This window comes from Momordica charantia (genome assembly GCF_013281855.1).
Source record: "Momordica charantia cultivar OHB3-1 chromosome 8 unlocalized genomic scaffold, Mcharantia_2.0 BLBB01000008.1, whole genome shotgun sequence".
In the NCBI taxonomy this organism is placed as follows: domain Eukaryota; kingdom Viridiplantae; phylum Streptophyta; class Magnoliopsida; order Cucurbitales; family Cucurbitaceae; genus Momordica; species Momordica charantia.
Genome location: NW_028275166.1, coordinates 5,447,039 through 5,472,536, shown reverse-complemented (window position 1 = coordinate 5,472,536; position 25,498 = coordinate 5,447,039). Strand labels below are relative to the sequence as shown.

The window sequence follows — 25,498 nt, the reverse complement described above, 5'->3', positions numbered from 1 at the left end:
TGTAAATAATAAGAAGAAAGAAAGAAGCAGCCGCCCCTACGTTAGTAGAATAATAATACAAGTCCTTTTGTCTGTGATCCTTTAAAATAAATTTGATTTAAAATAAAATGTGGTTTCGAATCTTTTTTTTTTCTTGCTAGATTTCCTCGATTGGAATGATCGAATTTCACACTATTTTAAAAGTCGGTTACTAATTTAACATCCTCAAATTTACGTTTTTAATTAAAAAATTATGATGAAAAACCATATTAGTAAAATCCTTTATTTTCTTTTCATTTCCGGCGCTAGAAAATCCAAAGAAAATCATCTTAAAAAGTTACTCTAATTTTCAAATTATGTGATTTAAAATTATTTTCTTATATTTTGTTGACTCTAAATAGATGGTAAAATATTAGGGTAGAAATAGTTATAATATTATTATTTGGGTAGAACGTATAATTTTAGAATCTATGGTGTAGTGTTAGTTTCGATTATCTTACCTTCTTGTTCAGAGTGATGTTTATGTTCATACTAGTACTTGGCGAGATAGTGTTCAGTCTAGCAGCCAAACTTTGATGGAGTTTGGTTGGGCTAAATTTTTTTCTTCTTTTTATTGTTATTGTTTTGTTCTTTATTATAGGTCTTTTGATTATGTTGTGCATTGATCTCAAGGTGTAAGATCTATATTTTTTTCCTTGCAATATATACCTTTGAAAAAAGAAAAGTATAACATGCTAAAATCCAATACTATAAACAATGACGATAAACGAGTGGATATATCTTGGTACCAACACGAGTATATAATTTAACGGTTAAGACATATACTCCTTCTCTTAAAGTCGCATTTAATAAGACCTCACAAAGTAACAAGTAAATTTTTTCCGTACTTCTATTTACTAGGAAAATGTTCTTTTTTTAGTACAACAAATCGAGGTACAAAAATTTGAACCTTCAATTTCAAGGTAAAGAGTAGATGTTATTTACCGTTGAGTTATCCTCATCGCATAAGTTGTTGACCTATAAATGGTCGACTAAAATTGACGTGACTTGCATGTCTCGACCCTAAACTACGTAGGATTTTGTGAATATTTCAAATTTACCCATTTTCATGCTAACAATTCTCAACATCTTACTGTCTAAAAAAATTATGTTGGGTTTGTAAGGTGCTGTAAACAAAGTCCTACATTGATTAGGAAAGAGAATGATCACGGGTATATAAGAGAGGACAATTATCTCTAGTACGAGACATTTTGGGTGAAACAAAAAATAAAGCCGTGAGGACTATGTCCAAAACGGACAATATCATACCATTGTGGAGATACTTTGGATACTAAGGATACCGTTGTCCTTGACATCTTATTACTTGGTGGGTCTGATTGAGTTATGTGGAGATACTTTGGATACTAAGGATTACTTGGTGGGTCTTATTGAGTTATGTTAGCAAGGCTAACCAATCAAGCAAGGGTGGTGAGCTAAGTAGAGTCAAATTTTTGGATATGTACTAAAGAGTGACATTTAGGTTTGTTAGATGCAAAATCAAGGTGTTTGGTTCGCTAATGCAAAACTCAATTAGGTGAAAATGGTGAAAAGAGTTAACAATTCCACCATAGCCAAACTGCTAAAGCTCGAATATAGCGAGGAAGCTCGCTTCCAAATCTACCAACATAATTCCTCATTTCAGAAATTTCACCCCCAACATTGCATTCCGCTCGGTTATCAGTCATCTCTCGACCGAAGATGATGTTGAACTAACAATATCTGAAAATTTGTAAGGATTAAGCTTAGAAACGTGCTTGAATTTCAAATCTACGGTGTCCGCAGCTGAAGGAGGAATAATTTATAGCGCAAGCTGTACCACAACGACATCAGATTCGACCGAACTCGCCAAATTGCCAACCAGTCGCCACGACGATGCTGAGCAGGTATGGCCCAGCGGGACACGCCCACGAATTATATCTAAAATGAAAAATCTGATCGATATATGTCTCTACGTATTGCTGTGTGTATTAGTTTCTGGTGAATCTGTCCGTTTGTGGCTTAATTTAGAGAGAAAGAAGGTGGAGGTAATTTGACTGGTGACTATTTGGGAATATCTGACTCGGGAAAGTTGTATATCTACCATTTTTCTCAATATCTATATAATTGTTTTTTGGGGCATTTCTACAAACAGATCGCGCGCCAGGCTGGGTGTCTGATTACGACGGTGCTGTTGTTCTTCGTCAAAGAGGTTTTGGAGTTGGGGTTGGAGAGGGTGTGACGGAGGACGAGAGAGGATGAGTTTCAGGGACGACAGTGAAGATGGGAGGGACCTCAGGAAGCCATTTCTGCACACGGGGAGCTGGTATCGAATGGGTTCGAGGCAATCCAGTCTGATGGGCTCGTCCCAGGCAATTCGTGACAACTCCATCTCTGTAGTTGCCTGTGTTCTCATCGTTGCTTTGGGTCCTATCCAGTTTGGATTCACGGTAACTACCTGCTCTGTTTTTTCTCTCTGAAATCGTTGATTGTTTGTTTGGTGGCTAAGGAATTTGTTGATGAAATTCTTGTTTGATTGGAAAGATATTAGTTGGTTTTAGCTGAACCTTTGTAGTTACTGGGATTGAGTGTTTCGATGGAAGAAAGAACTAAAAGTACAGATAGAAAAGAGCATATCAGTTGCTACTGGTCCCGTTGATTAATTCTAAATTAGATTTCTGCTTGTTGGCAAACGCTAGAATTCGTTGCAAGTTGTTAATTATGTTGGGCAAGCATTCAGAATGAGTATTGACTTTGCAGGCAGGGTATTCATCGCCGACCCAATTTGCAATAACTCGGGATCTGGGACTTTCAGTCTCGGAGGTGTGTCTCTGTTGTCCGTCCTTTTCTTTCTTCAGTCTACATTTGTTAACTACATTCGTGTGTGATCTGATTTGTGAAACAGTATTCTTTATTTGGCTCTTTAAGCAATGTTGGTGCTATGGTTGGGGCTATAACCAGTGGCCAGATGGCTGAGTATATTGGGCGAAAAGGGGTAACGGTTCATTGATTCTTGCATCAATTCATCTTGCTCAAGGTTTTCTTCTGTTCGGACGACTAAATCTTACTTTGATGTGGTTAATTCCAGGCCTTAATGATTGCTGCAATTCCCAATATTATAGGGTGGCTTGCTATATCATTTGCAAAAGTTAGTTTGAAAGATATCCATTTTACGCCAAGCTCTCCTCCATATGCAGAATGGCAGTATATAACCAATTTTAATTATTCATGTAGGATTCTTCTTTCCTCTACATGGGGAGGTTGCTGGAAGGGTTTGGTGTTGGAATAATCTCTTATACGGTGTGACTCTAATTTCAGCTTGGTTGCCAGGATTGTGTAATTTTACTAAAGGGACTCTAACTCTTTTCTTCTAGGTCCCGGTCTATATAGCTGAGATATCACCCCAAAACCTTAGAGGAAGTCTTGGTTCAGTCAATCAGGTTGGATACATTTAGTATTTGTAACATGAATTGGTCTTGCAATTATGTATCTTTTTAATTCTAATCACCTCACAACTTAGTTACTTCACTTTTTGTGGTGTAGCTGTCAGTTACCTTAGGAATAATGCTGGCTTATCTACTGGGACTATTTGTACCATGGAGAATACTTGCAGTTTTAGGTAAATTATCTAGAAGGATTTATGTTAGTGTTCACTATCGGTTGTTAATCAATGATATCTCTGAGTCTCTTTGACAGATAGATGAAACAACGCCCTAAAAGTTGTGCTTGTAAATAATCAAGGGTTAAAAAGGTTATGTATTATTGTAATTGTGCAATGTTGACGTGTTTGACTATTCTCAAGTGCGTTTTGCGCTAGACTTGCTACAGCAGAGAAGATTGTTTTATAAAAGTACTCTCTTTTTATATGAAAAGGGTGTGAAGAGATCACTATTGGTATTGATACCAAGCTCCAGAAGTTGAAAATATGAGCATAATATTTTGCTTTGTGCATGCTTGATCCTTTCCATATTTAGTCCTCTCTAACATTAGAAATAACAAATTTGAATTGACTAATCATCACCACCCTCTTCTTTTGCAGGAATTTTGCCTTGTACAATATTGATACCTGGATTGTTTTTCATCCCGGAATCACCAAGATGGCTTGTAAAAATCTTGAAATCAATGTCTTCAATTTTATAAAGCTAAACTTTAATTCTTTCAGTTTTTCTGAAATAGTTTTTCATCAACCTTTAGGCAAAGATGGGCATGACAGAAGAATTTGAAACATCTTTACAAGTTCTTCGAGGGTTTGATACTGATATTTCCATTGAAGTAAATGAAATCAAGGTGCATGTACATAATAATTCAATGAATTGGTTTTTCCTCAACTGTCAGCTACTAGTCCGGTTTCTTCATGAAGAACCATGGAAAGTACACCAGTCTGTAACTATGTCACCCCATCAATTCAAGTAACTGTTGCCACCTTACATAATGCAGAGATCTGTAGCATCCACCAACAGAAGAACAACTATTAGATTTGCAGATCTGAAGCAGAAGAGATACTGGCTCCCTTTGTCGGTACTGGCTGGAATTTTTTAAAATACTGAATATATATATGTATATATATATGTATACATACATACATACATACATATATCATATTAAGCCTAGAATCCAGGAACTTATTTTTTCAGCTCTCTCACGTTATGCAGATTGGTATAGGATTACTTATTCTGCAGCAACTAAGTGGAATTAATGGTGTCTTATTCTATTCAAGCACCATCTTCGCATCTGCTGGTAAGTAAGTAAATATATCTGGCCTGCATTGGATATTTCTTTCTAAGTGGTGTAAGGTATATTGCTAGAGGCTTCTTGTGGATTGAGTGATAGATTTCCAATCGAACAATCTAGTCATGGTCCTAATTAGTCCACCGCTTATAATTGTAGGTGTACAAGCTGCCCCTGTTTGTTCTATTTACTATTGTAATAATTATGGTTATTTTCAATATGATAGGCACCATAACTGAGATTGAAAAATCAAGAAAAATAGGAGAGAAAATATATTTTACTACCAAAAAAAATTAGAGGATACTTAACATTCAAGAGGTTTAGTTCTCTCCCAAAACTATTCTTGAAATCTGTTTGCCTATTAGAACCCTGCAACCTACTCTATATTTATGACCATTCTATTAACAACCCCTTTAACTAATGTCAAGTATGTCTTCCTAATATCCTTATAATATTCCTAATATTGTCCTACTAATATCAAATGACTCTTCTTATTTTAAAATAGGTATTACCTCCAGTAATGCGGCTACATGTGGCCTTGGCGCTGTTCAGGTACAATTTACTAATGCTATTCTCAGTGATTGATTTTCCCCATCTGAACTCGGCTTTTCACCAGTTGCTTTTTTTTAGGTTGTTGCCACTGCAGTTACAACATGGTTGATTGACAGAGCTGGGCGTCGTCTTCTTCTTATTGTGAGTTTCATGTTATTATGCTTACTTTTTTTAATGTCTTCTTCTTTGTTAATTATCTTATAATTTTTCATTTCAGATCTCCTCTGCTGGAATGACAATTAGCCTGCTGATTGTTGCCGTGGCATTCTTTGTGAAGGTAAACCTTAGTGTTTTTGTTTTTTTTTTTTTTTGGTTCTTTCATAAACTCCAGATCTTATTGCAATGTATCTGAGCTTTGCTATGTTCTAAAATTGATGTCAGGACGCTGTACCAGATGATTCCAGTCTGTATAGTATATCAGGAATCGTGTCAGTAGTCGGGGTTGTGGTACGTTCAAGCTTACACTTCTTTAATAATTAGTTGCAGAAGTTCACTTCTGTGAGTAAATAGGAGAAATCTCTATGCAGGTCATGGTCGTTGCCTTTTCTCTGGGTGTAGGAGCAATTCCATGGGTTATAATGTCTGAGGTATGCCCATTCTGCTACTTTTTGTTGAAAAGCTTTCCTCTTGTTACCTTTTGATGGTGGAGTAGCTGTTAGTACCCAAACTATGAGAAGAATTCGGAGTTGAAAATATTTTTGGTCGTATTTCAACAAGTAAACTTGATGCATCATTCTAAATTTATAATAGTCTGCACATGATATACAGTAGTGCATTTTGCATCTCAATTTTTTTTTCTTAAGCTTGTTTGGTGAGACCCTTTCCATAACCACTTTTTATTTTTTGTTTTCAAAATTGTTTCTAAGAACTATTATGAAGTAGTTGGTAAAGATTATGTTTATTATATATTTGAAATGACCATAGTAATGAGTATCTGTGAAACCAAGTCATAAAACAATTTTTAAAAAGTGGTCATCCAGCATATTATTACCAAAGCAGTCTCTTGAAGAAGCCTTTACCTTTCATCATTTTTCCCCTCTTTCTACTATAAAACAACCTTGAAATGGTGAGGTTGTTTGAGAGTTTGGTAAAGTTTTTACCAATTTAGAACGTAGTTACAAATTTCTCATGCAACTTTAGGCTAATCTGTAGTATTTGTCGTGCAGATTCTTCCTGTCAATATCAAGGGTCTTGCTGGAAGTGTGGCAACATTAGCCAACTGGTTAAGTGCGTGGGTGGTCACAATGACGGCGAACTTGCTCTTACAGTGGAGCAGTGGAGGTAAGCTTTCGAGTCTGGTGGTGATTTAATATAATATTACAATAGAAGTTCGGTTAAATTACAAGTTTTTGGTTCTTAAACTTTAAAAGGTCATGTCTACTAAGTTTATAAACTTAAAAAATTGTCTATTAAATCCCCTTAAACTTTTTATATTATGTCTAATAGATTTCTATACTTTAAAAGGTGTCTAGTAGGTCTATTTTGTGTCTCAAGCGTAAGTTGAAGAATTTGCTAAACACATTTTAAATTTAATTTAGAGATCTATTAGACAATGAACGGCACTTCTTAAACAACAAGAACCTATTAGATAACTTCTAAAAGTTCAAGAATTGAACTTGTAATTTAACCTAGAAGTTCTTTTTTATCTTCAAACTTGTAGAAGGTCATTTCCTCCCCCATTAAGATATTTAATAGTTCATTTATCGGACTTCTTGAATCAAAGTAACACGTAAACCCACACGTGCGGAGGAATGTAGATGAAAAAGATTATATATACCTTAACTTATCAGCTTAGAACTCTTAGATTTAGTGGTGATTTAACCGTTAATAAACGCAATCCCGGGTGTTTGACAGGAACATTCACTATCTACGCGCTGGTAACTGGTTTCCTGGTAGTATTTGTTACTCTTTGGGTCCCTGAAACCAAAGGCAGAACTCTGGAAGAAATTCAGTTTTCCTTCAGATGAAGCCCTCTCTTTTCTTCTCTGATTAAATTATTTTGGAAGAGGACTTTCTGCTGCCATTCTCATTTTGCAAGCACTGAATCAGACTCTCTCTCTCTCCAAACCAGAAGTCGTCTCTTTGGCTTTTTCTCATTCCATATTTTTGCAATATCTCAAATGTTGTTGCAATTATCTTGGCCAATGGTTTTTGTTTATATAATTTGATTAAATTAAAATTGATTTTCTATATGCTACCAATTTTTAGTTCATGCATTGTATACTTCTGTGAACGCAGAAATTACACATTTGATAACTTTAGCGACAAAATAAGCAGTTTTATCCGGTTGATGTATTTTAGTCCTTTTAATCTTCCGAAATGTTTGATTGTCTCAAAGTTTTTAGTTTATTTTATTTTGGTCTCTAAAGATTTTAAAGATTTAGAGACCAAAATAAAATAAACTAAATATATATATATATATATAATTTGAATTACTTATTAAAATTTTGTTAATTAAATATCTAAATTAAAATACAAACCAGATGATAAGATATTGAGCCATATCCAAACATCCCCTTGAATATCACAGGCCCAAAATCTAACCAATCATACCCTCAGCCATAACTTCTTAAAATATCTCTCTCTGAGGGCCAAACTAGCCTTAAAGGAGCATATCAGAGGCCACATGCAGAGGAATCAGAAAAATATTTGCCATGTAAACGAATAAAAACAAAGGTACCTGGTGTCTCAAAAATAGTGAGGCAAATTCAATATCCAAGTTGTGAGCCACTCAAATATGATCGTGCTTCTTTTTCAGTGGAGCCCCCTTTTCCTCTTTTCTTCTGATGAATGACAACACATTAGAACCCATAGAGAGAGAGAGAGATATAGAGCAAAAATACGAGATTTAAGGTACTCATGGAACTTCTTGTACTCAACCACTCTTTTCCTTTAATTGAGCTTTTTTTTGAAGCATTGGTTGTGTGTGGTTCTCTTTCCTTATCCCATTCCTTAAAATCCTGTTTTTTCTTTCTCGCAAACCTTTTTCTTACAAAAACAGAATCTGCATTATCTACTTTCCCGTTTCATATCAATTATAATCACCAGTTATCTTTATAATATAGAAGCATGACTGATAAAGAGAATGGCTTGCGCTTGCCTGAGGACCCAGGATGGTCTGAGCTAAAGCTTCCAGATATGTTGTTGGCCAATAGCGTACGTGAAGCCCATGCAAGAATTGAGGCCGAATGGGATTACCTCCAACGCTCGGCATGTCAAATGGCAGCAGGAAGAGCGCTTTGGAGTCATGTGATCCATGATCCACTAGCAGGGTTACTTGCAGGAGAGGCCTGCCTCAGAAACCTTCATGAGAAGATAAAGAAAGATCGAAGCAACAATGCAAGAGAGATTTCTGGAGTGATTCTTGCTGTTCGTACACTCTGGTTTGATTCAAAAATTGAAGGTGCTCTGTCATCCTTTAATGGCAGAGACTCACAGGTTGTTCTCCTCGGTGCAGGTTGGTATTTCAATTCCCCTCTCATATTGCGTAAGAGGGCCCAAACAGAGCAGGGTTATAAGATAGAAATAGCCAAAATTCCATAAATAACCTTTTCTTTTCTAGGCTTCTAGCAAAACGAGTCCCAATCATGGCATGTTAGAACCGCAAAATAAGAAAAGCAGTGAAGTTAGAATCTCACAAATTGATATCTAGAAAACGTGCATAATCTTTTCTTCTTCTTCTTTTTTTATTTTTTACTTTTTTTTTTATTTCTTTCTTGGTGGGATTGGGGTTGGGGGTTGGGGAAGAGGGAGCAACCATTAGGTAAGGATAAATGACCACCATAACCTATTTGGTGATTAAAAAACTGAAGTCACTAGAAATATCAAAATGGGAACTGTATCCTTGGCCGTAGAGAATAATCTGCATCTGGGATATTTGAGTTCAAGGGGGAAGAAGTATGTCAGATTTCAATCTAAGTTTCATTTGTCATTTCTGTAAGTTCAAATAAACAGATACAAGAAATTTTCTATTGTACCCCTTTATAATGTAGGAATGGATACGAGGGCTTACAGATTAAGTTGCTTGAAGGAAAGTGATGTCTTTGAAGTTGATTTCCCTGAAGTGTTACAAGTGAAAACCGCTCTTCTAAAGACAGCAATAGAATCTCCGTATGGGCACCATCATCAACAAATGGCAAAATCGTTAAACAGAATAGCAGCTGACATCAGAGGTAATGACTGGCTTGAAAAGCTTCAATCAGCTGGTTTTGCATCAGAGAAGAATACAGTGTGGGTTCTTGAAGGATTACTCTACTATCTTACCCACTCCCAGGCGATGCAAGTACTGGAGACAATAGCTGACAAATGCACCATAACCCCCACAGTCCTCTTAGCAGATTTTATGAACAAACCCTCAACCACTCTTTCAAATTCTATCTTCCACTTCTACTGTGATTGGCCTGATCATTTACTCCCATCCCTAGGATTTTCCAACACCAAACTATCACAGATTGGCGACCCAGATGCTAACTTTGGGCTTGTGCACGATCCATTAAATCTCTTCAATAAAATCCGCAGTTTACCAAGGTCAATGCAGACTCACCCTGATGATGGAAAACCTTGCTGCCGCTTGTATTTGGTACAGGCTTCTGGTTCACCACATCTACCACCCCTCCCATAAAGAAAATCCGTAAGGAGGATGAAAATCTCTGAGTAGGTTGGATGGATGCTAGACGACACATCTACCTGCTGCATGCTTCATTAAAACCATTCCATCGAGAGAATATGTCATATTATATTACCCAAGGTCTCTGCACCATACCATATGAGAGGTGTAGTTATACACTGTTTATTTGAGTTTATATCATATGTAAACTATGCAATTAGAACAATAACTTGGACCTAAATTGTGTTTTGTGAAAGGACTACATTACAAGAATTCCCCATAACGTTCACACTTCTCAATGTGAAGAGATCGAATATACAGACATCATTTCTACAAAGGGTCCACTAAATTAATGATGGGGGTCTGCAAAACAGGATTTATAATAATTAACTCGGAATCTCTTGGCCATATCAACCATATCATTCAACAGTCGTAGAATTTTAACAACTCACATATTCACAATCATTACGCCACAAAATGACTAAATTATCAGTAAATAATTATTTGATCCCTAATTTTTAATTAATCTTTATTGGTTATAACCTCCAGGAGTTGGATTATTTATTTTTTTTATCCCACGGTCATGCAGCAAGAAAAGCTAACACCGAAAGCATAAAAAAACAAAAAACCAGGGCGGGGGTGGCAATAATTTGTGAGAACGCAATCATAACAGGAAATGTCTTTGCCTTTTGTTGGTATAACAATGACAATATAAATATCAAAATGTACAGATTTATCGACAAATATCTGACTAGCGTGGCAAAGAAATGAAAATAAGACTTACACACTCCCAAGATGTATAATAAATCCACCGAACTAAATAAAACCTGCACAACACACATATGCATATATATGATAGAGTGAGTCTACATACATTTACGAACCAGATTTATCAATATAGCTGCTAGGAATTGAGCCTGAAAGCTTTGCTTTTGGTTTCATTTAATTGCTGCTTGTCTGGACTGAACACCAGAACATTCTAATTACAAAACAAATCATGGGACTTAAATTTCAAGACAATCCTTAATACCCTTCTCAAATTTGTCAAGGGAAGCTATGGTATCATTTAGTGCATCCAGTACTTTTTGTCTGCAACAGAAAAAGGAAAATGAGCAAGTATACAAGGGGAAAATTTTAGCTGATTTCCACATTTTTTGAACCTAAATTCAAGAGAAAATTTCCCCAAAATATAAACTATAAAAGGCAGAACGAAATAACTAGCTTCACTGAGTTGAAGTAAGTCGGCAGAATATAGAATCAATTTACATGGCAGGACTAGTCATTGAAATCAAACTACAATTCCATCACTTCCATGGATTGTTCGAGCTTACAGCATTACTACCCTCTAGGAAGATAATCGCTGTGAGTTTCAATTATGCACACCCAAAGTATAAATTCTGACAGATTCAAAGTCTAGTTTCACATCTCTACCAATTCACATTAGTCTTGAAGTTTACGTAGGCCAACGTAATTAAAGCAGATGGACCATCTACTAACTCAACTTGCCTAGCCTATCACATTAAGTATGAGAAATCCAAGATTTCAGGTAATCCAGTAACAAATCAGTAATAGTATGTCTTTTAAAATACTCATTCTGAGACAAATAACAGTTTGAGAGAAGCTATAATTTGAGCCTTTGAATGAAGGTCATTGAAGGAATACCTGTTGGAATCGACTTGAATATCAGTTTCATATGCGAGACTATTGAGTGAAGTGAAAGAGCTGCATCGTAAGAGCAAGAAAAGATTACAATGAACAACTATCAGCAGAAACAGAACTAATGGCTATTGGATTATTGAAAGAGACTATAAATACAGCGTTTCAACTTTCAATTTTGTTGAAGCTTTTTAATCCAAGAGCCCTTATCAATTTAATCTTTACTCATATCATCCTCTATTGGTATGTACACCAAAAGAAGTAACTATCACTTATCAAAACAAAAGCATTATCCGATTGAAGATATAAAAGAATAGGCTGAAGTAACTGAAATGGGGATTACCTCACTAGATCTTTTAGCCGACTTTCAGCTTCTAGTTTTATAGGATCTTTATTTCCAAGCAAGGAGGATGCATTTTTCACAACCAGTTGAAATGTACAGACCTGAGGAATTTACAAGTTGAGACTGAGGAGCTAAATTCGAGCTAAAATATTGGTAGAAGATTTCAACTTCTCTGATCTTAGAACAATGTGAATTTAGTTACTTCAATAGATCCTTAGGATAAACGACGCGGGATCCTATAATAAAATTTGGGATTGTACATTATGTTTGGATGAAAATAAACAGAAAAAGCTTGGAGCTTATACCTGATTTACAAACACGAGGAATTCAAAACGAAAACATAAAAGAATAAGAACAAGATCAGGAGAGTGAACCTCGACTCCTGTGCTCGCTTGAAATTGGACAAACGAGTTCCTATCCTTCAGAACGCAATCCCTTGCAGCAGATTTAAGCAGTCTTTGAACTTCCTCCAGATCCTTGCTTGAGTAATCGGAATCACTGGCTGCAACCGGAAACGATGTAAGTGCGTGCCAAACAAAAAGATAAAGGATAACCGAGAAAGAATGAGAGACTTACTAAGCAAAAGGTAAACAGCGCGAAGGCTGCCTCTGGAGGCATCAATTGGTGCCAAGAGAAACTTGGAGGCCTTCTTCTTTTGCTCCTTTAACCAATCCTTCGGTCCTGCTGCAAACAAACCGATAAACTAGGGTTCCAGCGAGAAAATGAAGAACGAAATAAAAAAATAAAAAAAAAATCTGGCGTTGAAACCAATCGACGGAACAATGTTGCGTTGTGTGCTTACAAATGCCGATATCGAAAGCAGTGGCGGGAGCAGGTAGAAACAGAGACGGCATCGCGGAGAGAAACGAGAGCATAGTGAAGCCTCTACGATTAATCGGAAGTCGATGCCACTGCAGTTGGCTTTCTCGGAATTCATCATTGTTCTGAGAAACCGGATTGAGCGGTGAGACGGCGGTTGCGGCGGCGGATGGAACAGAGATAAGGCGGAATCCGATCGTTGTCATGTTTAGTGAACGGAGATGCTTCTGAGTTATGTTCCCGGAATTTTTTCATGGAAAATAATGGGGAAAAAAATCAATTTTTACAGTGAGGTATGCCAATTTTTTATCATGAACTTCAAGTTGAAGCTTGCAGTCATATTACCTTAAAAAGTAATGCAATTTTACCATAAATTTTGACCTTTTTTTCCGAAGAACATCAATTTTAACTTGGATATCGTTGGAGGAAATATTGTTGTTTGTTTAATGAATTATAAAACAAAATGTATGATACAAAATTGATGTGTTCATAAAAAATACAATACTAAAGTTTTTATTATTATTATTTTGAAATGTGTGAATTTTTTGGAATTCATTCCTGTATATTGATCAAATTTAATTTTGCATGAGTTTGATTTTTGTTAAAATCACTGAGGTTGGAGATTTTATTACCTTTATTTTGTGGAAATTTCAAATTTGTGAGTGCTTGAGTTGAAATTGAATAAAAATTATCTTGTCTATCAATTTGATGTTATGATTAAAATTAATACAACTTGTCAAGTTGGAAATTTTAAGTTTTTTTTTTTCTAAAAATAAGTAACCTTTTAAATTAGTTAAGTGAAAATTTTTTGTTAGCAGAAATCCTTTGTTCTCGGTGGCATGACCACTTTTTTTTTTATTGGACAGATATAAGATAGGGTTTAACAAAATATTTAAAAGGTTACAAATTAAAATTAAAAAAATATGTATTTAAAGGTTAACAAAATCAGAATGCGTAGAGGTATTAAAAAATCAAAATATATAATTTTTTCAAGTAAATATAATATATAAGTACATCATTACCAATTCGATCTTAATACGACATCTATTTCTTAGTAAGAGGTCATGAATTCAAATTCTCACCTCATTTATTGTATTCAACAATTAAAAAAAAAAAGTCTCCTCTAGAGACGACTTCATTTATTGGTTCTTGTATACTAAACTTTAAAATAAATGACCAATTTAGTTCACATTTAAAAAATTATAACACAAATTTCATCCCGAATGAAAACTGCTTAATACAAAATTTATGGACTACATTTCAGTAAATTGAGTGAGTGGTGTCATGCAAAATTGTGATGAAAAGTAATAAGATGAAAATAAAAATAATAGAGCAAAATGACCACTTTTTAAATTACAGGAATAAAAATGAACACTGTGACTAAAATGAATAAAAGTAAAAAGTAAAAATAGATATTTTGAAAATACAGTCAATTAAATAATATTTAAATATTTTTATTATTATATAATTTATGTTTTTGTTGGATTATTTTGTATCTTTTTGTTTGTTTTTCGAAAGGTTGTCAAAAAATTTAGTTATATAGTATTACTATAAGAATATAAAAGAAAATTAATTTAAAATTTATAGGAATGAGAATAGAAAAAAATAATACTCAATACGAAGTAATTATAATATAAATATACAATATATTGTTATATTTGATTGATTTGATCAAGCCCTGGACCAATCCAACAGTTCAATCTAAATACGGTTCAAATGATGAACCAATCAGAAAAAAAAATGCATATTTCAATCTAATTTGAAGGTTCATACGGGATAATCACAATCAGCGATCAAAAAATTAAAAAAAATCCGAGAGAGAAATTCATAATAACATCGTCGAATTTTGAGGTTTTGTTTAATAAAAAGTTTGTGTGTTGCCTCTAATTACGGCCATTTGGAAAAATATCATTTTAAAAGCTAACGACTTTTATCTCTTCCAGTTTCATTTATTTATTTGAATTTCAAATAAGAAACATTTCATGTTTATCAGAATTCCTAATTTCACGAGGAATTCCGAAACACAAATAATATGAAATCCTACAAGGAATAGAACACATAATCCCACCTCTATTTAATCATAATCCAACTCTCATAATTTCATTCTCCATTCACCAGTCATTTGTTCTCTAAGAACAATGACATCTGTTATAATAGGAGGTAGAAAGAGAAAGAACTCACCTGATAATGATACTGAAATTGATACGGATAACAATGACATGTCGAAGGTTAATAAAAATGATCAAAAGAAGCACAAGCAGTTAGAAGTTGTGTTTTCGTCAACAATCGAGATGCCAGCGCTATTGAGGGACCGTATCGCTGAACTCGGCGGTTACGACATCCAAATAGTGATCCAAAAACGACTACAGGACACTGACCTCAACCGTAACCACGGTCGATTGTCAATTCCGATCAAGAAGCTCCTCAACGATTTCACTACAGAGGAGGAGAAGCAACTGCTGGACCAACAAGATGAACATCAGAATAACAAAAATGGAGTGCGCGCATTGATTCTTGATCCTTGTTTGCGAGAGAGTACCATTCATTTGAAGAAGTGGAAGATTGGAAGTCGCGAAATCTACTGCTTGGTGTCTCAGTGGAATTCTTTGGCGCAAAAAAATTCCTTGGAGAGTGGAGACTTCATCCAACTTTGGAGTTTTAGAAAGAATAGTGGAACACCCACCCCTCATCTTTGCTTCGCATTGGTCAAGCTCGACATATCTGAAGGAATCTTTAGATTTATTTAACTTTTTAAGTTTAATCCTAGCTAGGTTGGTTTAATGTTCATTCATAGTTAGAAAGGTGACAAATTTTGATGTAAAGTGGAGTATTTTCGTATATCATTAACTTCCTTCAGATTTATTTAACTTTTTAAGTTTAATCTTAACTAGGTTGGTTTAATGTGCATTCATAGTTAGATAGGTGACAAATTTTGATGTAAAGTGAAGTATCTTCGTATATCATTAACGTAACAATAATGAAGAAGCTATGAATTGTGATATGTTAATTGAACAACAATGGTATCCTATAGATCTCTATCTCGATTAATAGATTTTTACCAAATTAAACAATATAATGATGAATTGATCTCTACTCTAATAGCGTAAGTACTAATATTTATCGGAGTAAAAAGAAAACCCTAAGTCTCAAAGCTAGGCTTTTCATCATATAAATCTAAATTGGAGACATAAAAAACAAATGGAAACTTTAAGCTCTCAACATTCAGTCTCTTTCTTTTAAACCCATAAATCTGAATAGGAAACTTAAACCCACTTAATCAAAATGTATAATAGATATTTTTTTAATTGCAAAAAAACTCTTAAACTATTGAAATTATAACAATCATATACACTATAATAATTTTTAATTTTGATCGATCACCTAACACATTTGTAGTGACCACTTGCAAATTTCATAAAATAATTACAAGTTAAAAATAAACATTTACCATTTAACTCAAAAATATTAATCTTTTAAATTTTTAAAAAAATATTAAGGATCCTACCTTAGTTTTGAGATGTAATCCTATAAATATTGACAATGTTGACCTTAGAAAATATCTAAATTGATTTAGATTATTGTTAAATTATTAACAAAAAATTAACTGTGTGAGGATAGCGCCTAAATGTAGACATGGTCGAGGCTTTAACAATGAACGAAGGTACTATTTGTTAGACTCGGTCTTTGAAACCAACTCTACATGCATTTTTAATTTGATGAACAAATTAAGAAATAGGGTCAACTTCATAAGGTGGGAGGGAATTTTTTTTTTCTTTTTCGAGTTGAACGATGCGAGGATAGAGATTTGAAACTCCAACTTTTTTTGTTTGTTAATGATATATGTTTTATATCTAAATTGGTTGGGAGAGGAAATGTTGTTTCTCACGTGGTTCTAGCGTGAATGGTTCTATGTGAAAGAAACAAATTAGTAATAATCAAAATGCTCTTACCTTATTATTATTCTTCTCTAAATGGCCATCATGGTTTGAACCTATTCTCTCTAAATTCTTTAAAATTTACTTTGAATCAATATGTCAAATGTTATTCTTATTCTTCTAATCTAAATTGATTTAGGGTGTGTTTGGTAGTGATGGTAAAATGAGTGATTTTGAAGAAAAAAATAGATTTAAGTATAATTGATTTTCCAGAAATGTCATCCAAGTAATGTGATTTTAAGCTGTCCTAAAATTAATTTTTTAATTTACCAAATATGATCAATGGAAAATGAGTAATTTTGACAATGACAAAAGCATGCCAAAATCACTCTCAAATACACCATTTAAAGTATAGGTTAAAAAACATTTTTGGTCCCCGTACTTTCACTAAAGTAACAATTTAGTCATTGAACTTTAATTTGTAACGATTTAGTCCCTGTACTTTTAAATTGGTAACAATTTAGTTATTGAGGGTATCATAAATATGTAATTTTTTAATTTAAAAAATAAAATTATCGTTTTTAGGTTAAAAAAACATTACAGTTAATTATAGTATGTCAGATAAGAAAACTGCACTAAAAATAGTTTAGTTTTCATATAAAATTAAAAACAATGATTACAACATTGTTTTTTTAACTAAAAAATATATTGTTTTATAATACTTTTTTAGTTAAATAATTATGAGATGGAAGATAAAATCATCTATTTTTAAGACTATAATATGTGTTTTCTTAGTCTTTAGATTGACAATATAATTATTTATATTTTTAAGAATATAATAATATTATTTTTGTTTGCAAATAAACGTGCATAATTTATTAATAAGGAAGTTGGAAAGGTGGGAATCTTTTACTTGCCAGTTACAATCCCACTAATATAATAATCTTAAATAAGTAGGAAACAAGATGCTTAAATAAGTATCAAATTATAGTATTTTTTTTTAGTATTTTTTTTAGTATAACATGTGAAGGTGAGGATTAAACTCACAACCTCATGGTTGGAGGTATATACTAATTACCGAACTATGCTTGTTTTGACAAGTATCAAATTATAGTTATCCCAATATTTATGATGGGAGATTTATATATCATTGCAAATGATATCATAATTTATAAGTTAATGTCAGTAATTCATATCTACTAATTCCATTGAGGTTGAATGTTCAAACTTTTATATCCCTAATTTAATGTATTAAAAAAATAACGATATTTGTATGAGTTGGGATAGTTATATATGTAGTGGACAAAATAGTTTTTGTTCCCTTTACTTTTCCCAACAACTAAAGTTCTTGGTCAACATTTTTTTAATTCATAATTAAAGTGTTATATATTATTATGAAAGGAATTAGTTTAACTAAAACAAGTACACACATCAAGAACGAGACAAGACAAAAAAAAAAGTTTATTTGATAAAAGATTCGAGGCAATTACATAAAATAGCATAAAATATATCGAGGAAAGTCTTATTTATTATTATTATTTTTTAACTAAAGCTTGTAGAGTGAAAAACCGAATTGATAGTCCTTTGATTCGTGATATATCATAATTATGGTTGAGCTATGCATACTTAGTTATCGAATAAATTCTTGTACTGTAATTTCCCTAAAAATTGTAGGGAAATTTTTTTCTTTCATGTTTGACATTGAACTTGTTTAAAATGGGAATTCTCCACTCGGATGTAGGGATTCGGTCTGGTAAGGATCTTTGTGATTCTTGACAATTATTGTGTGATTAAATTTTTTTTACTTTTGGCTAAGCATGAAGCAATTTACCCGCCAGATTTATGCATTGTGACAAATTTTCCCGTTGAGAAAAAGAGGAGGTTGAAAAGGGGGAAAATGGAGGTTGAATCTTCGCCTTCAATTGCGAATCGCCTTCATCGGCGAAAGTGATCGCCGCCGTCCCATCAGAGAGCAATCGTCAGCCACAATCTCTCTCTCAGACGGTTCCACGTGGCGAGAACCCACCATTCCTCTTCGGAGATGCTTCAAATTCCCCAACCGGAACGAGCAATCACAGCACGAGGCATCCTGCCCAATTCCGGTGGATAGAGAATCGAAATTAGGCGTAGGATTCCTTTTTCCAAACATCAATGAGTAATTTAATTCTGGGTTGGAATTATTATTATTCCAATTCCCTGCGAATTGAAGCGCCACTAGTGTTTGTGTTTGGTGTTCTCTTTCGCGGCATTTATATTGGGAATTTAGATTTGTTCTTCCCCCTGCAACTTCTCTCCGCCAACTCGTAATCGAACATCTGTCGCGTCTATTTCGGAATCTGATTCTCCATTTTTTTTCTTTCTTATTTCTTCGGCCTTCCCCAACGCCACGACTGGTTTCCAAACAAGGTTCAATTACCCCAAATGCCTATTTAAATGCACCATGCGAATTCCCAGGAGACAGGTTTCCTTCTGCCTCTCCTTCTTTTCGCTCGAATTCTCTTACCCTTTATCCTCCCGAAATTTTCTCGGAATTCCCAATTGCTTTATCCGCCAACCGAAACGCATTCATACCCTAGGTTCGTCTTTCTCTCTCGTTTTCGTTTTTCTTACCTGCATAGATTGAGCTTAAGTGGCATATTTATTGCTGGGTTCTGCGTTTGTGATGCATTTATAAGTTTCTCGGAATTGGGTCTATTCAAACGTATCGTTTATTGTTCTTTTTAATTAAACGTTCTGTTTTTACATTCCTTCTCAACCTTCATTTCCATTGGTGTCTCTTGTTTGTATTAACGTTTCAGTATATCCTTTGGGGATTTGGCAACATTCTGCTTCAGGTTCGTTATTCAGTTTGCTCTTTGGCCTCTCACGTATAAGCACCTCCGTGTCTGTATCTTTGTTTATGTGTATGTATATATCATTATCTATGTATATTATGTATGTATGTAGCAGTTTCTTGGGGCAGAATTTGAAGTTTCAGTTGGCAAAACATTCAAGAATTGAGAAGTGCAGGTTTGCAGGTTTGGGATGTAAAGACCCGTAAGACCGCTATTTGAGAGGGTTGAATTTTGGGTGTTGGTTGGAGTTGGAATCTCGCTTGGTTTATGTTTGCTCCGTTGGTTAATAGTAGAATGGGAGGTAGGAAATGAAGGCTTGGCTGTCCGTGGGAGAGGAAGAATTCTTGTCTGTACAGTTTTCTATTTCCCGCTAATAGCTGGAAAAGATTTATGTTTAGGAGTTATTATCATTGTTATTTTCCAAGGAAGAGCAATCTTGAATGTCTGTATTTGAGTTCAATTACGAATTTACGGGTTGTCTCTGGTCATGGATCTACTTGAAACTATCGGCTGCAAGAGTCAGAATTTCACTCCTAGCATAAATTATTGATTTTTTTTTATACTTCTATGTTTTGACGTTGACTTCTTGGTTTTACATTAAATCAGAGATTAATCATTTCTGGACTGTTTATTTAGCCCTCAATTTCAAGCTCATCATCTCTCTTTCCTGTAAACTACCCTGGCAGGATTAAGTCATTTGCGTGCAATTGATGCCATGGGTGAGAACCTTGGGACTGTCATGAAGGACAAGAGAAGGAATTATCTGGATGTTATCCACAGTGAGGATAGCCAGGAACCATGTATATGGTCGTCATCAGCTGAATGCAAAATTGGCATTGGAAAGCAAATCTTTTGCAATAGATCCTTGAATATGAAAAATATTGTTGCGGTGGGGTTTGACATGGATTACACGTTGGCACAATACAAGCCAGAAACTTTTGAGTCCCTCGCATATGAAGGCACAATAAGAAAGCTGGTTTATGATTTGGGATACTCTGAAGAGGTTTGTCTCTTTTTATGTTTTAAATAAATTACTGCAGCTGCTCATTTCCCATTGTCAGGATAACATATCTTTAACGTTAAGTTTCTGTTGGTGGATGAGTTTCTAGTAGTAACTTCTTTTTATTCTTTTGTGGCAATTTAAGTGTCTATATTTACTTCTTTGAAACAAAGTTATAAAATTATGAGACATGTAGCAATATTTTGTTCGTTGGTTAAGAATATTGACCTTATACAGTTGCTGAATTGGTCATTTGATTGGAAATACATGGTCAGAGGTTTGGTTCTTGACAAAAAGAGAGGCAATATCTTGAAGGTACTACTATTTTTCCTTTTCCCTCTTAATTTATCCTTCAGCCTAGTTTTCTTTTCACATTTTTACTTATTTCAATTGTAATGAAATGGCTCGAATGATTGAATTAATTGCTGTGTACAGATGGATAGACACAAGTATGTGAAAGTGGCCTACCATGGTTTCAAGGAGTTGTCCAAGGAAGATAAAGTTGGGACCTATGGAAATACTCTAGTACGGGATTCTTTTGATGAACCCGACTATGCTCTCATTGATACCCTTTTTTCGCTAGCTGAAGCCTACTTGTTTGCTCAATTGGTTGACTTTAAGGACAAATATCCAGACAAAGTTCCTGAGGATATCGAGTAAGAATTTACATGGCTTTGACACTTTTTACTTATTTTTAATTTTTTAGAATATTTTTATTTTTAGTCCGATCTTGAAGGTAATAAATTAAGACCTTCCAGTATAAGTTTCTATCTTTTACATTTGTGGTTATTTCTATCATGAAACTTGGGTTTAGGAGTAAATTTTAATTTTATTAAATGAATTAGTATAGAGCATTTTAAGAGCAAATTTTTATAAATAGTTAAATCACCGCTGAATCCTAAATTTAAGTTGATAAGTTACAGCGAATTTAATTATTTATCACTACTTTAACACTCTCCTTCACTAACACTCGTGGGCTTGAAAATTTGCATAAGATCAAAATATATTTGTTCTAACTCCAATTTTATGTAACCTCAATTATTAGTATTAATTAAGCAAGACAATATTAGAGGGGTTCGAATACAGAACCTTATACTTTGATACCCATGTTAAATCACTTCTGAACCGAAAAGCTTATGCTGATGAGTTACGGCAAATTTAATCATTTATCAATATATTAACATAAATTTTTCCAGTAGTTTCAATCTTATGCTTGTATGATTCATGTTAACCCACTATGATTGCAAGATTTCATTTTAACCAGGGATGAACACTATAACTGCACGATAACTTATATGAAAGACATATTATGGTAGATAGTATTTGGTGAACTAAATGAATTCTACTTGTATGAGATATAGCTGTTATGCACTCTATTAATTAACTTATCACCAGACTTGAAGAAAAATATGGGTTGTGGTACTGTTCTTGATTTGATCTGTTTAGTTGCTGTATATTGTTTCTCATTTTGTTCTTCCAGTTATGCTCGGATGTATAAAGATGTTAGAGCTGCAGTAGATTTGTGTCATCGTGATGGGACCTTGAAGCAAATGGTTGCAAAAGAACCTAAAAGGTGTGGATGGAAAAGTCTAATCTCTTAACAATATGCTCTAGTGATCAAATAGTATCAAATTCTTTAACTTTTGTTATACAGTGGTTCCCAATATTTCTTGATTCCTTCATTCATATTGGTTTGCAAATTGATTTGGTATCTCTAATGCTGACTTGCTCTATGTAAATCTTGAATTAACTTATTTTCTTCCCTACCGTTGGCATTGTCTTCTTAGGTATATCAACGAGGATACCTCAATTGTGCCTATGCTTAAAATGCTCAGAGATTCTGGCCGTTCTACTTTCTTGGTGACAAACAGGTATATTAGTTTCAGATTGTTACTTCTGTTATGCCATACATAGTTCCTAAGGACTTATGAAATAATAAATAATGATTGCAGCTTATGGGACTATACAAACGTTGTGATGAACTTCCTTTGTAATTCTTCTGCGGATGGTGATCAGAAGTGCAATTTTGATTGGCTTCAGTATTTCGATGTTGTCATCACCGGCAGGTTATCTTTTAACATCCTAATCTAGAATCATATATGTCTGTGGTAAACTAGTTCAATTAAACACGATGCTGGTTATTGTTTTAGCTCTTTTATTGATCAATTCGTGGAATGAAATTGAACCTTGACATACTTTCATTGAAGTTTTTTCATTCTTTATTCCCAGTTCACGGTTCTTGCTTCATTATTTAATGTCCTTTTAAACCTGTTCTACCTTGGTGTCTATTTATGTTGGATATAATTGGAGCTCTTTTAAACCTGTTCTACCTTTTCTCTTTCTCTGAAATAATTTTAGTCCCTATATGATGATGTTCAGAAGTTAACTTTTCTAGCTGCCAATTCGCTCTATTCACAGCATAATAAGATATGAAATTGAAGAGATTCAATGTCTGTGGGCTCTAAAGTTGAATATGGTCAATTTTCCCCCCATCTTATCTATTATTTCAAAGAAAAAGGGAATTTTAATGGGTGAAACGAAGTTATATTGTCGTGACTTGGTTTTCATACACTTGAATATAGTAGCAATATGAATTATTGTTTAGGAATCTTTTTCTCCATGATTGCCTTAGCGTCTATAATTGAAAATTTGAAACAATATCTGGAGGCTGTATTGGGTGAGGCACCTAGTACTCCTAAATATATTTAGTTGTCTCAGTCCCTTGAATCTTTTTTCTGAACAATTATTTGTATAAACAGTGCTAAACCAGGATTTTTCCACGAGGACAACCGTGCCAATCTATTCGAGGTTGAAGCAAAGTCAGGAATGCTGCTTAACACGGATAATGGCTCGCCTATGCCTCAGGTTAGCCTGGTAAAGTATGGTAGCATCAAATGCATTTTGTTTATGGCTTTAATTTAACCTTAATAATTGATGAAGGTGGGAAACACTTCACTAGCATTTTCACCGATGAAGGTAGACAAGTCTTGCAGAGTTTTTCAGGTATGGGATCTTCTGTCAAGTTAGATCCTTTTTCACAAGCCATGTTCTCCTTTTATTTTTGTTTCTTATCTTTTTATTACGATATTTAGATTGCTTTGACATGCATTCTTCCAGGGAGGCAATGTCAAGCATCTGCATAAGCTTCTTTCCATTGAATCAAGTTCACAGGTGAACTCTTAATTTATCTAGTAGGTATATAGGTTGGAAGAAAAAGAATCATAATACTTTTCATAACAAGTCATGTCTATTCCATGTTTAACTTCAATTTGTTTTGGTTCAGCGCTCTTAGAAGTCATCTGACGAGTTCAATGGGGCTGCATTTATTAGATAATTTGTTTACAATTTTATTTAGTAGCCTCTTTGTGCTTAATCTTGGTACTTGGCCTCAACTTCTTTTGCCCCCTTTTCTTGTTTTTGTTTCTTTTAAGGTTCTTTATGTTGGAGATCACATCTATGGAGATATATTACGAAGCAAAAAGGCTCTTGGTATAATCCTCCCCCCCTTTTGTTATTCCAGGTTCATCTCGTTCGGTGAATTGTGTGTTTTTGTTATAATCACTTGTCGTTTGGGGCAGGATGGAGGACTATGCTTGTTGTTCCGGAGCTCGAAAGAGAGGTCGAGCTCTTATCAGAGCTGAGGAATACCCGCAAGGTTTTCACCTTCCTTTTCTTCGGAAACAAGAAATGTGGAATTGACCAACTTGCCACTTCTGAAATGCATCAATTACCATATTTTTAGTCATGTAATATTTACTCTTACCTTGTGCAGCAACTTCAGCTATTAAGAAACGAGCGGGATGTCATTGAAGACAAAATACATCATTTGAAGTGGTTCCTCAAGTAAACTCTCTTCTGGACTTTTCTCATTTTGTTCTACTCCTCTCAAAAGTTAAAAAAATGCTTTCACCGAGATTGACGTTATAACATTCGATACAGGTTTGAAGATGTCGAGGCTGACGAGAAGGAGACATTATCTACTAAACTACATCAGCTAGAGGTGATGATCATTACCATTACAATTCAACTATAAACTGAAAACAGTGTAATTCACGTAGATGAGGCTTCATTGGTTTTGTTTTACAGAGCGAACGAGAACAAGTGCGGCTGAGCCATCAAGAAGTGCTACGGGAATGTCACCAACAGGTACGATGTTCTTGCGGATTTAGAGCATCTGTATTATGTTCCAAAATTTGCAAGAAACTTAAAAAAGTGATGAAAATGGCAGTTTCATGGGGTTTGGGGACAACTGATGAAGACTGGATATCAAAACTCAAGGTTTGCTCATCAGGTAGAGAGATTTGCGTGCCTTTACAGCAGCCAAGTGACCAACTTGAGCCTCTACTCCCCAGATAAATATTACAGGCCAAGTGAAGATTTTATGCCCCATGAATTTGGGATCATCCCTTTGTGAAAATTAGTTTAACAACTCCCCAACCTTTGTCTTTATAAATTAAATTCCTCAAAAACAGAGGAAGAAAGCTATGATTAATGAAATTTGTAGTACATAATTGCACTTTGACCATTTTAATTTAATACAACTTTAGCTTCAACCACCTCTCTTCCACATCTCTACCATTAATTATGTTCACAAGGGGTTTTTTTTTTTTTAATTATCAACGTACTCGGGTAAAATAGACTGGTGAGGAGATGAGATGCAAAAATTTCTAGCACCAACTACTACGGGAGTATGAGTTTTTCTTTCATTCACTACATGCCACGTCAGCATTGTATTAAAAATTATGTAAGGTTCACCAACATTGAAAAATTATTTATAAAAACGAAATCATGAACAAAAGGAGTACGGTAGTCTCGTAGTATAGAAAATTTTTTCGAGATGAATAAACCTCTAGTGCTCTACATGGCTAGGTATGTATCATTAAAGATAAATGGGAGAGAGAAATACATAAAATAAGATATTTTTTAAAAAATATATATAAAATAAAGAATTGTCAAATTTTTAGTGGTGATAAATAACGTGAGATGTTAATATGAGCATATAGCTCAAATGGTTAACGTATTTATTTTCAATCAAGAAGTCGAATTCAAATTCTCACTTCCACACGTTGTACTTAAAAGATAAAAAAAAAA

The 25,498-nt window shown here is 34.3% G+C and overlaps 4 protein-coding genes across 11 annotated transcripts; 3 read left to right on the top strand and 1 right to left on the bottom strand.

Annotated features, from left to right (window-relative positions):
* Nucleotides 1-1,734: 1,734 nt before the first annotated feature.
* LOC111014006 (sugar transporter ERD6-like 6) lies at nt 1,735-7,569 on the top strand. Of its 4 annotated transcripts, none has more exons than XM_022288595.2 (19): nt 1,735-1,901; nt 2,150-2,444; nt 2,755-2,817; nt 2,900-2,989; nt 3,083-3,142; nt 3,229-3,294; nt 3,369-3,434; nt 3,538-3,613; nt 4,034-4,098; nt 4,189-4,281; nt 4,432-4,512; nt 4,647-4,731; nt 5,228-5,274; nt 5,353-5,415; nt 5,492-5,551; nt 5,656-5,721; nt 5,802-5,861; nt 6,441-6,555; nt 7,129-7,569. In XM_022288595.2, exons 2-19 carry the CDS (start codon nt 2,253-2,255, stop codon nt 7,239-7,241), a joined length of 1,461 nt encoding a protein of 486 aa, XP_022144287.1. In that variant the 5' UTR covers nt 1,735-1,901; nt 2,150-2,252; the 3' UTR covers nt 7,242-7,569. The 4 variants fall into 4 exon arrangements, with proteins under 4 accessions (XP_022144287.1, XP_022144288.1, XP_087983443.1 ...); XM_022288596.2 differs by lacking the exon at nt 1,735-1,901 and adding an exon at nt 1,928-2,042; XM_088127317.1 differs by lacking the exons at nt 1,735-1,901; nt 7,129-7,569 and having other exon boundaries at nt 2,111-2,444; nt 5,785-5,861.
* A 165-nt stretch (nt 7,570-7,734) lies between these two features.
* LOC111013987 (Leucine carboxyl methyltransferase) lies at nt 7,735-10,153 on the top strand. 2 transcript variants are annotated; one of them, XM_022288568.2, is made up of 3 exons: nt 7,735-8,127; nt 8,340-8,731; nt 9,267-10,153. In XM_022288568.2, the coding sequence occupies exons 2-3, from the start codon at nt 8,344-8,346 to the stop codon at nt 9,893-9,895; spliced, it is 1,017 nt and encodes a 338-aa protein (XP_022144260.1). In that variant the 5' UTR covers nt 7,735-8,127; nt 8,340-8,343; the 3' UTR covers nt 9,896-10,153. The 2 variants fall into 2 exon arrangements, with proteins under 2 accessions (XP_022144260.1, XP_022144259.1); XM_022288567.2 differs by lacking the exon at nt 7,735-8,127 and having other exon boundaries at nt 8,138-8,731.
* A 544-nt stretch (nt 10,154-10,697) lies between these two features.
* On the bottom strand, nt 10,698-12,975 carry LOC111013988 (plasma membrane fusion protein). Its single transcript, XM_022288570.2, has 6 exons — nt 12,682-12,975; nt 12,456-12,563; nt 12,254-12,381; nt 11,880-11,980; nt 11,543-11,602; nt 10,698-10,969 (listed from the first exon to the last, which is right to left on the bottom strand). Exons 1-6 carry the CDS (start codon nt 12,902-12,904, stop codon nt 10,885-10,887), a joined length of 705 nt encoding a protein of 234 aa, XP_022144262.1. The 5' UTR covers nt 12,905-12,975; the 3' UTR covers nt 10,698-10,884.
* A 5,376-nt stretch (nt 12,976-18,351) lies between these two features.
* Nucleotides 18,352-24,963, top strand: LOC111013967 (HAD-superfamily hydrolase, subfamily IG, 5'-nucleotidase). 4 transcript variants are annotated; one of them, XM_022288539.2, is made up of 17 exons: nt 18,352-19,149; nt 19,372-19,407; nt 20,094-20,410; nt 20,645-20,722; nt 20,843-21,063; nt 21,888-21,980; nt 22,195-22,278; nt 22,360-22,473; nt 23,167-23,272; nt 23,348-23,410; nt 23,525-23,578; nt 23,839-23,896; nt 23,986-24,062; nt 24,189-24,250; nt 24,347-24,407; nt 24,494-24,553; nt 24,636-24,963. In XM_022288539.2, exons 1-17 carry the CDS (start codon nt 19,014-19,016, stop codon nt 24,819-24,821), a joined length of 1,806 nt encoding a protein of 601 aa, XP_022144231.1. In that variant the 5' UTR covers nt 18,352-19,013; the 3' UTR covers nt 24,822-24,963. The 4 variants fall into 4 exon arrangements, with proteins under 4 accessions (XP_022144231.1, XP_022144230.1, XP_022144232.1 ...); XM_022288538.2 differs by having other exon boundaries at nt 18,359-19,149; nt 24,180-24,250; XM_022288540.2 differs by lacking the exon at nt 19,372-19,407 and having other exon boundaries at nt 18,367-19,149; nt 24,180-24,250.
* The last annotated feature ends 535 nt before the right edge of the window (nt 24,964-25,498 follow it).